At 49.1% G+C, this 17,574-nt stretch overlaps 1 protein-coding gene across 1 annotated transcript in view; it reads left to right on the forward strand.

The window, feature by feature from the left end:
• The window catches only part of LOC142013733 (scavenger receptor cysteine-rich type 1 protein M130-like), a 114,325-nt gene that overhangs the window by 82,305 nt on the left and 14,446 nt on the right, over positions 1-17,574 (forward strand). The window contains exons 15-16 of the mRNA XM_074995542.1: positions 15,761-16,075; positions 16,302-16,616. Of these exons, the coding sequence (XP_074851643.1) occupies positions 15,761-16,075; positions 16,302-16,616 (630 nt within the window). The remainder of the gene's footprint in view (positions 1-15,760; positions 16,076-16,301; positions 16,617-17,574) is intronic.

The raw sequence follows: 17,574 nt of genomic DNA on the forward strand, positions 1-17,574 counted from the left end.
CCAGGTATAAATAGGCCAGAGCAAGGCTGGGGATAACGAGGCCAGCTCAGTCAGAAAGGCTGAGTTGTATTGTCATCAGTAGATCTGGAGGTGTGAACTCCAAGAGAGGGGAAGCTGCTTTTGTATTTAGCCAGCCATTCACAGTCTTTGTTTAATCCTGAGCTGAGGGTATTGAATTTGCAGATGAATTGTAGCTCAGCAATTTCTCTTTGGAGTCTGGTCTTGAAATTTCTTTGCTGCAGGATAGCTACTTTTAAATCTGCTACTGTGTGTCCTGGGAGATTGAAGTGCTCTCCTATGGGTTTTTGTATATTGCCATTTCTGATGTCTGATTTGTGTGCATTTATTCTTTTACATAGAGACTGTCCAGTTTGTCCGATGTATATGGCAGAGGGGCATTGCTGGCACATGATGGCATAAATTACATTGGTAGATATGCAGCTGAATGAACCCACGATGGTGTGGCTGATCTGGTTAGGTCCTGTAATGATGTTACTGGTGTGTATATGTGGGCAGAGCTGGCAACGAGGTTTGTTGCATGGATGGGTCCCTGAGATAGAGTGACTGTGGTGCAGTGTATAGTTGCTTGTTAGGATTTGTTTTAGGTTGGCAGGTTGTCTGTGAGCAATGATAGGCCTGCCTCCCAAGGCCTGTGAAAGTGTGGGATCATTGTCCAGGATGGGTTGTAGATCCTTGATGATGCGCTGTAGAGGTTTTAGCTGAGGACTGTAGGTGATGGCTAGTGGTGTTCTGTTGGTTTCTTTCTTGGGCTTGTCCTGTAGCAGGAGGCTTCGTGGCACACGTCTGGCTCTGTTGATTTGTTTTCTCACTTCCTCAGGTGGGTATTGCAGTCTCAAGAATGCTTGGTGCAGATGCTGTAGGTGTTTGTCTCTGTCGGAGGGGTTGGAACAAATGCGGTTATATCTAAGTGCTTGGCTGTAAACGATGGATCGTGTGGTGTGTCTGGGATGGAAGCTGGAGGCATGAAGGTAGGCGTAGGGGTCAGTGGGTTTACGGTACAGGGTGGTATTGATGTGTCCATTGTGTATAAGCACGGTAGTGTCAAGGAAGTGGATCTCCTGTGTAGATTGGTCCAGGCTGAGCTTGATGTTGGGGTGGAAGTTGTTGAAGTCCCAGTGGAATTCCTCCAGAGTCTCCTTCCCATGGGTCCAGATGATGAAGATGTCGTCAATGTAGCGTAAATAGAGCCAGGGTGTTAGTGGACGAGAGTTGAGGAAGCGTTGTTCTAGGTCAGCCATGAAAATATTGGCATATTGAGGGGCCATGCGGGTACCCATAGCTGTGCCGCTGATTTGAAGGTACATATTGTCACCGAATCTGAAATAGTTGTGTGTGAGTATAAAGTTGCAGAGCTCAGCCGCCAGATGTGCTGTAGCATCATCAGGGATACTGTTCCGGACAGCATTTATTCCATCTTTGAGTGGGATGTTGGTATACAGAGCCTCTACATCCATGGTTGTTAGGATAGTGTTTTCTGGTCGGTCACCAACGTATTGCAGTCTTCTCAGGAAGTCAGTGGAGCCTGGGACAAGAATGAGAAGCTTGAGGAGCAGAGACTGGAACTGGGTAGATCAGGAGAATGCAGCTGGCAGAGTTCAAGGGATGGGGAAGAGGCAGGATGGGCAGGGACAGGTGGCACAGGGCAGAAGGGTGAGGGGCTGTGACAGGAGGGAAGAAGGGTCTGAGATCACTCAGGCACCGCCCTCCCCAGAGTCCGGAATGGAACTCAGTGTCCATGAGCTCTGCCGAATCCTCCAACAAAACCTCCTCATCCCCATCTCCTGTTATTCGGACCTCCTGTGGAAATCCGAGGGAACCGTGCACAAAACATTCCTGGTGGGAACAGCACAGCTGCAAATCTCAGCAGGAGGAAATAAGGAAATGGCAGAATTCAAATGATCTTTGCAACTTCATTGGGGCCCATCTTACAGGTGCATTGAGATACGCGCTTTCATTGCATGAGAGCTTGTAACTGCCTCCTGCCTCTTTCAGTGCACGAGACAGACAGAGCTCTGACTCAGGGCTGTGGCGTCTCTTGTCTGTAAAGTCCTTGCCTTGTTTGTTGCAGAAGCTTTACTGTGTGCTCCAAAATATGTTAGTGTAACCCTTCTGTTAACGCCAGATGCCTGCCAGAAGGGCCGGGTTCAACTCTTGTGGGGTTTCAAAAACACCCTAGTACCCAGCTCTATCTTTTAACAGGTGGGGAGGGTTAGTCAAGCCAGGCTTATAGCTATATGGCCAAGGCATAGGCAGGGCCAAGGCACTCAGCAAGCTGGCTCAACCCATACCCCTCCCCTCCTCTCTCACAATGCTTTAAACCAGGGAGCCCTGTGTAATCAATGTCTTACACAGCTAAGGCGACTGCCCTGTCCCCCCACAACAACCCAGAGCATTGGTGAGATCTCACAACTCCCACCTTAAGTGTCAGCTTAAATTGTGATTTTACAACTACATGTTTACAATAGACCAAATCTCATGGCTTACTTGCTACCCATTAGGCTTTGCCTGAAAAGGTATCACACATGCACACCTTTTGCATTCTCATGCAGATGACCTCTGGGAGACTCATTCCTCCCAGCCTTCAGCAGCACTGCATTCCTTCTGCCACATTCCCTACATCCTCCCCCCAGCTGAGAATTTGACGTCCCGGCAAAACACTGTTTCGACTATAACATCCACATGAATTCCCCTCTAATGGCCTGAGAAAGCTCACTATGGCTTCTACAAGTACTCCAGGTGCCTCATAAGTTAGTCTGTTTATGGGCTTTATGGCTCTATCTCACCTATTGAGGATGGGGATGGGGATAACAGGGGCAGGGTCCTCCTCTGGCAGCAGGGGCAAGGGGCATCCACCCGGGGACTCCCCCTCCACCCGCGTTGGTCCTTGTGTCTCTTGCTCACAGACTGGGATATCCTGGACAAAAATGTCTCCGTCAGCTAATGGGGGTGTAGCTGCACATGCCTGGTTCTCCTCCAAACTGTCGGCAGTTGGGGCAGGTTCATCATCCCAGACTAGTCTTGTTGTGGAAGGAGGGTCCCCAGGCCGGGGCCTAAACACTTCTGCTCTGGGATTCAGTGCCAAAGGTGTTGCCCTTTCCCCAGGTTCCTGCAATAGACTCTGGGATCTGGTTCCCACTCTAGGGTGTTCCATGGGAATCTCATTCTCTTCAGAATCACTCTCGAAGGTGCTGTATAAGGGAAGATCATCTCCACTGCACCCACTGCCTGTGTTGGGTAATGGATGTGACCTTGCACCTGGTCGTACGTCATAGTCCATCTCTGCAGATGCACCAACCAACTCTCCCACAGGCAGTAGGAGATTCCTATGTACGGTCTTCATTGGCCCTGATCCGCTCTCAGGTTTAATCTTGTAAACAGGTAGGTCCTTAAGTCTTTCCACCACCAGGTAGGGTGTTGCCTTCCATCTATCGGCAATCTTGTGTTTACCAGCAACCCCTAGATTCCGCAGGAGAACTCGGTCCCCAGGTTGGAGCTCCTGAGGGCACACTCTTGCATCATACTGGTGTTTGTTACGATCTGTGTTCCTGCGGGCAGCTGCCGTAGCCAAACGGTAGGCATCCCGCAGCTTTTCCTTTAGTCGGGAAACATACTGCAAATGTGTCTCATAGCCTTCCCCATCCCCTGACACCCCGAAACACAAGTCTATTGGTAGTCTGGGCTCTCATCCAAACATTAGCAAATACGGGGTGGTTCCCGTAGCATCATTCTTTGTGGCATTGAAGGCATGCACCAAAAAAGCAACATGTTGACTCCAGGCCGCTTTCTGCTCCGGGCGCAATGTCCCCAGCATATCTAATAAGGTTCGGTTAAACCGTTCTGGCTGAGGGTCCCCTTGTGGGTGGTAAGGGGTTGTCCTGGACTTCTTTATTCCTGCCACTCTTAGCACCTCCTTTAAGAGTTGACTTTCAAAGTCTCGCCCTTGGTCAGAGTGTATCCGAGTTGGGAGTCCAAACACTGAGAAGTACTTTTCCCACAATACCCGTGCCACAGTGGTGGCTCTCTGGTCCCGTGTGGGGTAGGCTTGAGCGTATCGGGTAAAGTGATCAGTTACCACTAAGATGTTTCCAATATTCTTCCTATCCAGCTCCAGAGACAAGAAGTCAATGCATACCAGTTCCAAGGGTTTGCTGGTCATGATGCTCTGCAGATAGGCTGCTCTAGTGGGCAGAGTTTTGTGTTGAACACATCGAGCACACGTCTCACATTTCCTGCGTACATCCTCAGCCATCCGGGGCCAATAGAACCTATTCCGGAGAAGCTCAAGTGTTCTTTCCATACCCAAATGTCCGAAATCATCATGCAGAGCCCTCATGGCCAGAACCCTGTACTCGGTCGGTAGTACCAGTTGTGTTCGTCGATTTTGCAATGGATCTACGGTGAACCGGTGCAGCACACCCTGTATCAGTCTCAGTTTGTTCCACTCCCTTAGTAGTATTTTACTTCCCGGAGTGGAGGGAACAATGGTTCAAGGGTCTTGCCCCTCTCTTTTTGCGAGTAGGGTGTCACGGATGTCGGCATCTTGCAACTGGGCTTTTTGCCAGTCTGCTGCATTGAGCCTAGGCAATGGCGATTGATCCAACGCAATATAGTTCACAGAGGCCGACGGCACACTCTCGGGTGGTAAACCTAGAGTTTCAGCAATGCAACTCTCAGGGGCCTGGGGCTTGTGATAACTTCCATTGCAAATGGCTCTTACTCCATCTAGAGGAATCTCAGAAATCTCTTGTGGCTGTGGGCGTCGTGACAATGCATCGGCGTCAATGTTGCTTCTGCCCGATCGGTACTGTAGGCTGAACTCGTAGCTGGCCAAGGCAGCCACCCATCTCTGCCCAGTGGCGTCCAGCTTAGCACTTGTCAATACATATGTCAATGGATTGTTGTCTGTCCATACTTGGAACTTAGCGCCATATAGGTAGTCACGAAACTTCTCAGTGATGGCCCACTTCAAGGCCAAGAACTCCAGATTGTGGATCGGGTAACGGGTCTCACTGTCAGACAATCCTCAGCTAGCGAAGGCCACAGGCCTATGTTTGCTGTCCACGTCTTGGTATAACACCGCCCCTAACCCTTCCAAACTGGCATCCGTATGCAAGATAAAGGGTTTGTTTGGGTCAGCAAACACGAGGACTGGAGCATGAGTTAGGCAGTTAATGATCTCTCGGAAAGCTTTCTCACACCTCTCATCCCATTGTGATCCAAAAGGCTCTAGAGGGCCACGGCACTTCTGCCCTGGCAGTCTTGAGGGCCCCCCTTACCCTTGGTCTTAGCCTTGCTCTTGTTGAGCGGGTATCCACGAGTGAGATCATTCAAAGGCTTGATAATGGACGCATAATGTTCCACAAATCTACGGTAATATCCACTAAATCCAAGAAAGGTTTTAAGCTCTCGGTAATTGTTGGGACGTGGCCATGTGACCAGTGCCTCTATTTTGTCTGGATCAGTACTCACACCTTCCTGGGACACAATGTGACCCACATACTTCACCGACGTTCTACAAAACTGGCATTTGTCAATAGAAAGTTTCAACCCATAGGCCTCCAACCGGTCGAGGACCTTAAGAAGTCTTTCTTCATGCTCCTCCAATGTTCTTCTGAATACGATCAGGTCATCCAAGTAAACAAAGACTTGCAGTAGGTTCATGTCTCCTACAACTTTCTCCATAAGACGCTGGAATGTGGCTGGTGCCCTGGAAATCCCTTGTGGCATGCGTTCAAACTGGTAGAATCCTAATGGGCAGATGAAGGCCGTCTTCTCTGTAGCTTCTTCCTCCAAAGGAATCTGATAGTATCCACTTCGAAGATCTAAAACTGAGAACCACTGGCTTCCTAGCAGGCAGTCTAAGGCATCTTGGATCCGAGGCATAGTGTACTGGTCAGTCACCGTACGGCTGTTTAGGGTGTGGTAATCAATACACATCCGGATTTTTCCATTCTTTTTATGGACCACAACAATGGGTGAAGCATATGGGCTGCGGGACTCTGTAATGATGCCATTCTCTGCCAGCTCTTGAAGATGCTGTCGCACATCTTCCATCTCAGAAAGGGCAATCTTCCTAGATCTCTCCCGGAAGGGTCGAGAATCATGCAGCCTGATGTTATGTTCAACCCCTTTTGCACATCCCACATCCCACTCATGCAGTGAGAATACCTTTGTTCTCATGCAAAGCTTTTCCCTTAACCGCATCTTCCATTCCTCAGACAGTGGTGAACCTCCAAAGTCGAATTTTTCTGGATCTATCGTTGGGGCCGGAGTACCACACTGGGGCTTTACCACTGCATCGGGCTCAAAAAGGTCTGCTATCTTTTGCCCTCGCTTTACAACAATATCACGACTCGTCTCATTAGCGATTAGTATAGTCACCTCTTCCTGGGCTTCAGCAGGTAAGGCTATAACTCCACTGGGAACCAGCACTCCTTCAGGAAGGCCTCCATCAGCTGGTTGCTCTACCATAGCTAGAGTCCCTCCGCTGCTCTTTAGCCAGGTACTCCTAGTGAGCACCTCTTGCTCTGTCCTTGCAGGCACTACTATGGGAGTTGTGCCCGCATACCTCAGGGTACCCACTGGTAGTTCAGGCAACTCCTGTTTAGAATCCTCAAATTTTTTGTAGGCTTCAGCACAAAGTGCATGAATCATCAGGGTGCTCAGGTATTGGTCCCCGGCCCGTCGTCTGCAATATTCTGCCAGTACTTTAAAGAGACTGGAGTTGGTCCCTATGAGCACCGACACGTCAGAGATCCCCTTGGGGTCAGGGCATATTAAGGCAACTGTGTCCACCTCCTCTCTTACCCCTGCCACATCTTCTGGGAACTCTAGGTGCACGATGATATACCCCGCATAGGGGTATTCATTCAGGCTGAGTCCACACAGGCCAAGACCTGTCAATGGCTGGATAGGCAGGTGCCCAAGCCTTTGTTGATAGAATGACTGGAATATGATCGTCACTTGAGACCCTGTATCAAGGACGGCTGTACATTCCACCCCTTCTATTTTCACATTGACTTCTGCTCTAGGTCCTATTAGTCCTCGTGGGAAAGCCGTGGGTCTGTCTCTTCTAGGGGAGCCCTCGCTTCCCGAGGGTGTGGGCGGCTCCTTTCCCAGACCCTGTAGCCGTTTCCTGACTTTTCCCAGGTGGCCCTCAGCTTTTGGTACACCAGTGTTGGATCTTCCTTATTTCGACATCTTGCTGCAGTGTGTCCTTCCTGACCACATTTGTAGCAGAAGAAGGATCCTTTACTTGGCCGGCCTGCAGAAGTAGCTGTCCTGAGCCCAATCTTATGGACTGCTGCTGCTAGCTGTTCACCACTCCCTGGTGCCCGGGCTGAACCTACAGCACCCCTCAGTTCGTCCACCTGCACCATCAGGTCTTGCACTCTTTGGGCAAGCTCCTCTCCACCGTTCACCATCAATGTTTTGGAGAGTTGCGAGGGGGCCGTGCTGCCATGTTTGGATGGTTGAGTGTCCCTGCTCTCACTGGTGGCCTGCCTTTCTTCCTCTTCTTGGATCTCTTTAATCAATCGCGAATAGCTGGGTGGGGCCGCCAGTCGTTCCCTTAACCGAAGGTGGAATAGGATTGGGTGCTGGTATTGCGCTCCCCTCACAATTTGGGACACTCGAGTTCGATCCATTTGCTCCGCTGTGATGGCTCCATGCAAGACAACTCTCTGCAGTAGTTTCTCCAACCTCTGAACATAGGTTGATAACTTTTCGCCTCTCTGTTGTCTGGTGCTCAAGAATTTGCAATAAACTTCCTCCGAATCTTCAGTCCTCCCAAAGGCATGATTGAGAGCTTCTAAGCAGTCATTTGCACTAGCCTCCGGATTACCCAGCTTCAACGTCCGAATGACATCCAGTGCGGGACCCCGGAGACTCTCTATCAGTCGCCTTCTCTTCTCAACTTCAGGTACTGCCCACTCTCGGAGCATTTCAGTGGTATGTTCTAACCAGGGTTCAAACGCTTCTTCCCCGGGTATTGAGACCGCACCACCCGAAAATAAGCGTAACTTACGGTATGAACTAGATTCATGAGGAGGTTGCAGGACCTTCTCCAATGCTTGTCCCAAAGCTTTGGCCCATACATCCATAGAAGGGCCAGGGGCCGATGGTTCAGCACTCAGTAGACTTGACACGTCAGCCATAGTCTTTCCTTCCTGTGCCAAAAAGGCTGTCATCTTCTCCTCAAATACAGCATGTGAAGCGGGGCCTGTTGCAAAGGCCTTGGCGATCACAACTTTCAAAGTGCCAGTGGGAATCTTTATCTCACTTGGGATCTGCAAAGAGTCCACAGCTACTGGCAATTCACATATCACCACAAATGCTTTGTCGTCTACTTGAGGTCTACGCCCCCGTATGCGACACGTCGTTAGAGAATCAATGGCTTTTGTTAGAAGGGCCTCAATCGGGCCATCTTCCATACCCTCAGGTATCCCTAAAACTAATAGACAATTTCTAGGGTCAATACCCAACTCCTCACACCACTCTTCTAGCATACGGCCAGCCATGGTATAAACTCTAACTTATCCCGCAACAACAACTGCTTCTTACAATGTTATATATATATATATATATATATGCGCTTGCGAGGGGTACTACCCAGCCAAAGATATCCCGGACGAGCCCCCACTTATGTAACCCTTCTGTTAACGCCAGATGCCTGCCAGAAGGGCCGGGTTCAACTCTTGTGGGGTTTCAAAAACACCCTAGTACCCAGCTCTATCTTTTAACAGGTGGGGAGGGTTAGTCAAGCCAGGCTTATAGCTATATGGCCAAGGCATAGGCAGGGCCAAGGCACTCAGCAAGCTGGCTCAACCCATACCCCTCCCCTTCTCTCTCGCAATGCTTTAAACCAGGGAGCCCTGTGTAATCAATGTCTTACACAGCTAAGGCGACTGCCCTGTCCCCCCACAACAACCCAGAGCATTGGTGAGATCTCACAACTCCCACCTTAAGTGTCAGCTTAAATTGTGATTTTACAACTACATGTTTACAATAGACCAAATCTCATGGCTTACTTGCTACCCATTAGGCTTTGCCTGAAAAGGTATCACACATGCACACCTTTTGCATTCTCATGCAGATGACCTCTGGGAGACTCATTCCTCCCAGCCTTCAGCAGCACTGCATTCCTTCTGCCACATTCCCTACATTAGTTTATAAGGTGCCACAGAAATTCTTGTTGTTTTTGAAGATACAGACTAGCTCGGCTACACCTCTGATACTTTCCAGTGTGCTGTGTGTGAGGCAGGGGGCTGCAGACACAGGGTGGAGGTCTCTTGTTAGGGCAGGTGAATGCTGCCCTGGGGAAAATTGATTCTATCCCTGCCTCTGCCACAGAGTTCCGCCGTCAAACCTGGCAAGTCACTGACGCCAAACATTTCACAGCTGGTCACTAATGACGTGTTCCTCCTTTGATGGGTGGCCATTGAGACTGTGAGTGTCCGATCTGCAGAAGAGCTGAGCACTCTGTGCTGTACGCTGAGGTCCGTGGGAGACGTGCTGCACAAGCCTCAGTACACGGGAAAACCAGGATGTGGGTGTCTCAAACTGGGCTCCCAGAATCAGTGGAGTTGGATAGTTTTGGCCACAGTGTTCCCAGGCTGGTTTCCCCTTGTGTAAAATGGAGATGACACTTCCCTTCCTCCCAGGGGTGTTGGCTGCGTAGGTTTTCACTTGGTGTGTTGCCCAGCTCTGTGAAAGAGGCCGCAGTCAAACTGTCCAAAAAAACTGTAGATTCGGGTCATTGCGAGGGCTGGGTTTGTTGCTGACAAAGTACAGAACTAGTTCCCTGGATCAGTGTCTGTAATTTCACCTGCACATGAGCAAACTTTACGATGGCCACTCCCCCTGAGACCAAAAAAAAGACTCCTTTTATACTCTGATATTAACGAGTTGTGTACCGCCTGTCTCATGTGGTTCATTACCGCCCTTTCCCTGGTGTATGTTGTGTTGATCAGAACATCTCCATCCATCACCCCATCATTCTGACCTATCTTTAGGAGGGCTTCAGTGTGTTCTTGTTTAATCACTGGTGAGTGTGTTTACTGAGGTTTTCTGATACTCACAATTATAAAAATTAAACAATAGAAGGCCAAGTGAAATGTAATAAATATTTTGTTTTTTTTCTACATTGTTAATATTGATTTCAGTTGTAACACATAATTCAAAGCATACAGCACTCATACAGCATACAGCATACTCACAGCATAAAGCATACAGCACTCATTGACAGTAAGAAAGTATATTTTTCAATTTGCCTCTGACCACAAGTACTGAAGTGTAAGCTCTTTATTGTGAAGGCACAACATACATATGGAGGGTTTTTGTTTGCTAAACTGCCCTCAAAAACAAAAGAATGTAAATCTTTGGAATCTGCAAGTCCACTCAGTCCTATTTCCTGTTCAGCCAATCACTCACGGGGCATCTACACTTTCACTCCTCTTTTGAAAGAGCCATGCACATGAGGGAAATTGAAAATGCACATGATTTGCATATTTGACACCTCATTTACATATTCTTATTTTGAAAGAGCTTCTTTTGAAAGAAGAAAAGCAGTGTAGATGCTGCTGTTATGAAAGTAAACCCCATCTTCGAAAGAATCCTGCTTTCCCAAATCTGATAACCACAGGAATGGTTCAACCTGTCCGGATTACTGTGCCCTTTTCAAGAATCAGAGTTATTTTACACACCACAAAGTTTCACCTCACATAAAAACAACACCTACAAAACACATGCAGTCTGTTTACAGGATCCTCTGTCTTTGGCCCTCTTGTCAGGACTGAGGGGAACAGAGCTGTCCCTTCCTGGAGGGCATTCAGTAACTGAGCTGAATAGGCCATTTTCCTCCTTCCCACTCTGCCCCCAGTGGGGAGTCCTTCCTGTGGCATCAGATTTGGGCTGACAGGTACTTAACTCTTTATCCCACCCCACCTGCTGGGCTTCTCCTCTAAGTACTTTCTTGCAGGACAAATCAGGGTGCTCTGTCCCAGGGAAACCAACTTCCACTTTTGCCTCCAGGCACCACAGGGTGGAAGGGACCTGAACTGAATTCAGCAGGGGAGAGAACCAGACTGGAGTGAATGACTGGAGTACACTGGGACAAGGGGCAAGTCTGTCACCGCTTGCGGGGCGCAAAGTTTGGGGCAACCCCATTCCTGAGTACACCACAGCTGGGACCCAGGTTAACCCCCCCCGCAAGCCCTGCCCCCTCCATCTTGTCCCTGCTCCACTATTGCCCCGGCCCTGCTCCTGCTCTGCCCCTCCCCTTCCCACCTCGTCCCCTGAGTAATGGAGCTGGGGGATCACTAGGGGCTGGCGAGGGGCAGCATCAGGGGTTTGCCCCCCCCCAAGTCACTGCACTGGTGGGAGCTGCAGAGGTAGCTCAGTCTCTTCCACCTCCCCCCACCACGCTCTCCCAGTCCACTGGGCTCCACTTCTCCACACTAGGGCCTCACTTCCTGCTGCTGCAGTGAAGCCAAGGGCAAGGGGCTGGGAGAGGGCAGGGAAGGGCAGAGCAGAGCAGGCTGCTGGGACACTCCGGCTACGTCTACACGTGCACACTACATCAAAATAGCTAATTTCGAAGTAGCGACATCGAAATAGCCTATTTCGATGAATAACGTCTACACGTCCTCCAGGGCCGGCAACGTCGATGTTCAACTTCGACGTTGCTCAGCCCAACATCGAAATAGGCGCTGCGAGGGTACGTCTACACGCCAAAGTAGCACACATCGAAATAAGGGAGCCAGGCACAGCTGCAGACAGGGTCACGGGGCGGACTCAACAGCAAGTCGCTCCCTTAAAGGGCCCCTCCCAGACACACTTTCATTAAACAGTGCAAGATACACAGAGCCAACAACTAGTTGCAGACCCTGTATATGCAGCACGGACCCCCAGCTGCAGCAGCAGCAGCCAGAAGCCCTGGGCTAAGGGCTGCTGCACACGGTGACCACAGAGCCCCGCAAGGGCTGGAGAGAGAGTATCTCTCAACCCCCCAGCTGATGGCCGCCATGGAGGACCCCGCTATTTCGATGTTGCGGGACGCGGATTGTCTACACGTCCCTACTTCGATGTTGAACGTCGAAGTAGGGCGCTATTCCCATCCCCTCATGGGGTTAGCGACTTCGACGTCTCGCTGCCTAACGTCGATTTCAACTTCGAAATAGCACCGAACACGTGTAGCCGCGACGGGCGCTATTTCGAAGTTACTGCCGCTACTTCGAAGTAGCGTGCACGTGTAGACGCAGCTTCCGGATCCCACCACTGCAGAGACCGCGTGAGAGGGGCCAGAGGGCAGGAAGGGCAGAGCAGAGCAGGCTGCAACCACGCCAGGCTGCTCCCCCAGGTAATCCTCTGGGCCACACTGTGACTTAGCTACACTCCAGGATGGTTGAGGGGCTGCCCTGGGGCCCCCAAGCAGGGTCTGGGGCAGCCACTCTGCATCATCCGAGACGTATGGGACGGCTCTGCGCATGGGGAGGTGATGGTGGGACATTCTAACAATGGAGACTGGTGTGTGATGGGGAGAGAAAGTGGGACAGGGAGAAAGAGGGGGAGAGGGCAACTGGCTGGATAAAGCACCTGGGGCTGCCTGACTGGATTAGCTAGGTGGGGAACTAGAACAGCGAGATGGGGGGCAGAGACTGCGACTTGTTGAGCAAGGAGATGGGGGGCTGGGGCTGCTTGGAACTCCCAACCAGTGGGAGCAACTGGGGGTGGGTGAGGAGAGACAGACCGAATCAGGAGCCAACGTACTGCGAGAATATAAGACCTAATGGACAGAGAAACCAGAGCCACCCAGTCCTAATTCCTGTTCAGCCAATCGCTCAGATGAAGAAGTTTGTGTACATTTGCAAGAGCTAATGCTGCCCACTGCTTGTTTCCAATGTCACCTGAAAGTGGAAACAGACATTCTCCTGGCACACTTGTGACTGGTATTGCATGGTATGTACTTGACAGATATGCTAAATATTACGTCTGTCCATTAACACACATCAATGCCTGCAATTAATACAGGACAGATTTAAGGGGATAAAAAATTAACATGTTATTCATGTTATTTGCGGATGTTAACTGTTAATTGACAGCCCTAGAAAAATGCATTAGGGGTCTCACAGTATCAAGGCAGGAGTGGGAGAACCACACTAGCCCCATGTCTGGGAATGGCGTGGGGTGCAAACCCTGCCAGCACAACCAGCCATGGGAAACCCTGGCCAGGATGTGGGGGACACAAGCAGCCCTTGGGTGAGAGTTGTATAGGGTGCTGAGCCCCACCAGCAGCCCCATCCCTTGGAACCGGGTTCGGAGGTGGGGAAGTCCCAGAATCCCTGTGTCTAGGAGTCCTGCCAGCAGTCATGGGAACACCAGCTGGGGGCATCCCCAGAGCTGCAGGAACCCCCGCCATGGGCAGCCACGCAGCTGAGATGGCCACTGCAGAGACTCATGTCAGGGTGGGGAACTCTGCAGCCCCTTGATCAATAGTGCGATTAATGGTGATTCAGTTTTTTTAATCGTGCAGTTTAGCCCAACTAAACAAATAAAGAAAGAAGTGTGTGTACATGCCCAGGAGGTAACGCTGCCCACGTCGGCTACATCTCCATTCCGGAGTTCTTTCCAAAGATGTCCTTCCGGAAGATCTCTTCTGAAAGAACTTTTTTCAAAGAGCGCGTCCACACACACAGAAGCTGATCAGAACAGTGATCTGCTCTTTCGAAAGTGAGCGACCTCACAGGCCCCGCTCTTTGGAACGAATGGGCCAGGGATCAAAAGATCAGGGCCTGTGAAGCGTCTACACATGATTTCTTATGAAAGAAGCTTTCGAAAGATGGCGCTCTTCCTGAACCAGGAGTGGAGGAATTCTTTCCAAAGGAGCCATTGAATTTTGAAAGAAAACTTTTGTGTGTAGACACTCCACTGGATATTTTCAAAGCACTCACTAATATAGACACGGACTGCTTGTTTCCAGTGTCCCCTGATATTGAAAATGGACAGTCTCATGCGCGTTTCTGGCTGGCATTGCATGGTATTACCTGGTGCTCATATGCCCTTTGTGCTTCAGCCACTGGTCCACTGTCTGAGTGAGTGACTGAAGAAGAAGTAGAAGAGAGGGTGAGGCAGGGTCTGCAGGGAAGGAGACTAAAAGTCTGTCTCCAGAAGCAGGGTGCATGGGAGAAGATGAGTCAGCAGAAATATTGAGGGAAATTCTGAGCTTTAGGTAAGACCTCGGCCTGCAGGCTGTCAGGTGCTTTATCCGTGCTCTTGGCAATTGCTCTGATCCTGTGAATAAAAAAGGAACAAAAAACAAACCTGTCCTGAGTCTGCTACAATTGGATATTTTCCTAAAGGACTTGGATATTGAGTAGAGAATGTGCTCGCACAGCTTGTGGATTACGTTGAGGTGAGGGGGGTTCACAAGCTCTCTGGAAGGTAGGATAAAAGTTCAAAATGATCTTGATAAATAAAGACAAGTGCAAAGCACAAGACAGGAGAGAAACATCAACTATAAATTAAAAAAACCTGACTCCGCAGCAGTAATACAGAAAATGGTGGGGGTTACAGTGAATCACAGTCTGAAAAGCCGTGCTGCTGTTGTGAATAAGGGAACTGTCACTCTGAGTTTTACTAACAAGACTGTCATATGAGACAATGAAGAGGAAATTGTCGTACTCTGCTTTGCACTGCTGAGGCCTCAGCTGGAGGGCTGGGTTCAGTTTTTCGCATCACTGTTTAAGAAAGATGAGGACAAAATGGAGAGTTTCCAGAGGAGAGCAGAAAACAGAGTAAAAGTTGTCAGAAACGTTATCCATGAGGAAATATCGAACAAATTGGACATTTTTAGTCGAGAGAAGAAAAAGACTGAGGGGACCTGATAACAGTCTTCAAAAATGTGAAAGATTGTTTGCCAGTTGTTTTGCAGGGTAGCACTGGACATAACTAACTTACACGGAGGTCGTGGAGTCTCCATCCCTAGAGGTTTTTAAGTCCCGGCTTGAGAAAGTCCTGGCTGAGATGATTTAGTTGGGGTTGATCCCACTTTAGGCTGGGGCTGGACTTGATGACCTCCTGAGGTCCCTTCCAGGCCAAGGATTCTATGATTCTATGATTTCATCGAGGGAGATTCAGATTCAATGTTAGGAAAAGCTGTCTAACAATAGGGCTAATTAAATATTAGAATATTATAGTATTGTTGTGTAGGGAGGCTGTGTAATTCCCATCATTGGTGACTTTGCACAATAAATGAAACAAACATATAATCAGTAACAGAGAGTTAGCTGTGTAAGTCTGTATTCTAACAAACATAAGAATATATAACGTGTTCTCCCCCCAAAATCAAAGTATTCATCATTCATTTCTTCCTTCTGTGTATTCTTATTCACAATTTTACCATCTCCATTTCTAATGTAGCTATGCAATTGTTGGGGGGTGGGATCTGTTTCTTTGCACTTTACATACTTAAAATCTCGTTGCTCATAGCACTGTCAGCCACGGGTTTTATACTGATGTCTTTAGCGCCTCTTACGAGTTTTCTTTATTTTGGAACTCCTCACGTATATTGATTTCCTCTAATGTCCTTTATTCTCATTCTTATATAATGCCATTTTAATTGTATTGCTGCCTTCCCTTGACCACAAAACCAAAATGAGGTTTCGGGCAAAGTTTTATGCAACTCAGGCATCCCAGCTCCCAACGCCCCTTGGATAACTTTCAGCCTCTGTTGACTTTTTAGGACACATTAAGCCTCGGCTGGTCGGAGGGGAAGGTGCCTGCTCAGGACGTGTGGAGGTAGTACATGGAAACACGTGGGTCACAGTCTGTGACGCACACTTTGATCTTCATGCTGCAAACGTGATCTGTAATGAACTACAGTGTGGAGTCGCTGCATCTGTCCCAGGAGGCGCTCACTTTGGGGAAGGACAAGGGCAGATCTGGACTGAAAGATTCCAGTGTGTGGGAAATGAGTCTCTCCTCTTTTCCTGTCCCAGGATCCCACCCGAGAATCACACGTGCTCACATGCAAATGATGCGAGTGCCATATGCTCACGTAAGAATTCAGCACCCTGTCTTTAAAATCCCAATTATCTCTTTACAAGTTGAAGGTGAAGCAATGTACTGATATCCCTGTGTAGGGAGCAGGGTGGGTTGGGCTGGATCAAAACCTCAAAGACGCCAATTTAATGAGAAAAGGATCAAATGGCTCTAACTTTCCTTTCTTAAAATATTTGCTATAAAATAGCTCCAAGATTCCGTCTCTTCTTCTCTCTCCCCAGGGCTCACAGGCTTCCGGCTGGTGAACAGCAGCACAGAGTGCTCAGGGAGGGTGGAGCTCCAGGTCCTTGGTGACTGGGGAACCCTGTGTGACTCACGCTGGGATTTAGCAGATGCCAACGTTCTCTGTCATCAGCTCGACTGCGGATTTGCTGTATCAGCCCCAGGAGGAGGGTATTTTGGGAAGGGAACAGGCTCTGTTTGGAAGGACACGTTTCATTGCAATGGAAATGAGCCTCATCTCTGGCAATGCTCTGTCACTGCCCTGGGGGCCTCTCACTGCTCACACGACAATGATGCCAGTGTGGTTTGCTTAGGTAAGTGCAGGAGAAATGCTGGATTCATGACACCTGCCCCGAAGTGTGTGGCACAGTCCCCAGAGCAGGGAACCCTGGGGCACAGCACAGGGAGAGGGAGCTAGATTATAACTCATGTGTAATAATTAGTGTATTGCATGTGCAAAAACGGAAAATGTGTTAAAATCAAAGTAAAGTAAAGAGCATTTTCAGAAAAGAATATCTGTGACAAGGGAAAGTTTGGCTTGACCTGTAAAAACATAGATTTGTAGAGTTGGAAGAGACCTTAGGAGGTCATCAAGACAACCTCCCTGCAAAAAGCAGGACCAATCCTAACTAAATCATCCCAGTCAGGGCTTTGTCAAGCTGGGACTTAAAATCCTCTAGGAATGGAAATCCCACCGCCTCCCTCGGTAACCCATTCCAGTACTTACGAAGTCGAATGAAGTAGGTTTTTTTTGTAATATCCAACCTAGATCTCCCCCACTGCAACTTGAGATCACTGCTTCTCCTTCTCTCATCTGTCACCACTCAGAACAGCTGCACTCCGTCCTCTTTAGAGCCCCTCTTCAGGAAGCTGTAGGCTTCTATCAACCCCCCATTCACTCTTCTAAAGCCAAGGTATATCACATCCACCGCCTCCTCCCTATCTATAGAGCCAGTTATCTCACTGTCAAAGGAATCAGGTTGGTCAGGCATGGCTTGCCCCTGGTGAATCAATGCTGACTGTTCCTGATCACTTTCCTCTCTCCCAAGTGTTTTAACATGGATTCTTTGAAGATCCTCTCCATGATTTTTCTGGGAACTGAGATAGGGCTGATTGGTCTCAGGTGCCCTGATTCTCCTTCTTCCCTTTTTTAACGATGGGCACCACATTTTCCTTCTTCCAATTGTCTGGGATCTTCCCCAGTCACCAAAGTTTTCAAAGATATAAAACAATGGGTCCGGAATCATATCAGTCACCTCCCTCAGCACCCTC

Source organism: Carettochelys insculpta, chromosome 1, assembly GCF_033958435.1.
Source record: "Carettochelys insculpta isolate YL-2023 chromosome 1, ASM3395843v1, whole genome shotgun sequence".
Lineage (NCBI taxonomy): Eukaryota > Metazoa > Chordata > Testudines > Carettochelyidae > Carettochelys > Carettochelys insculpta.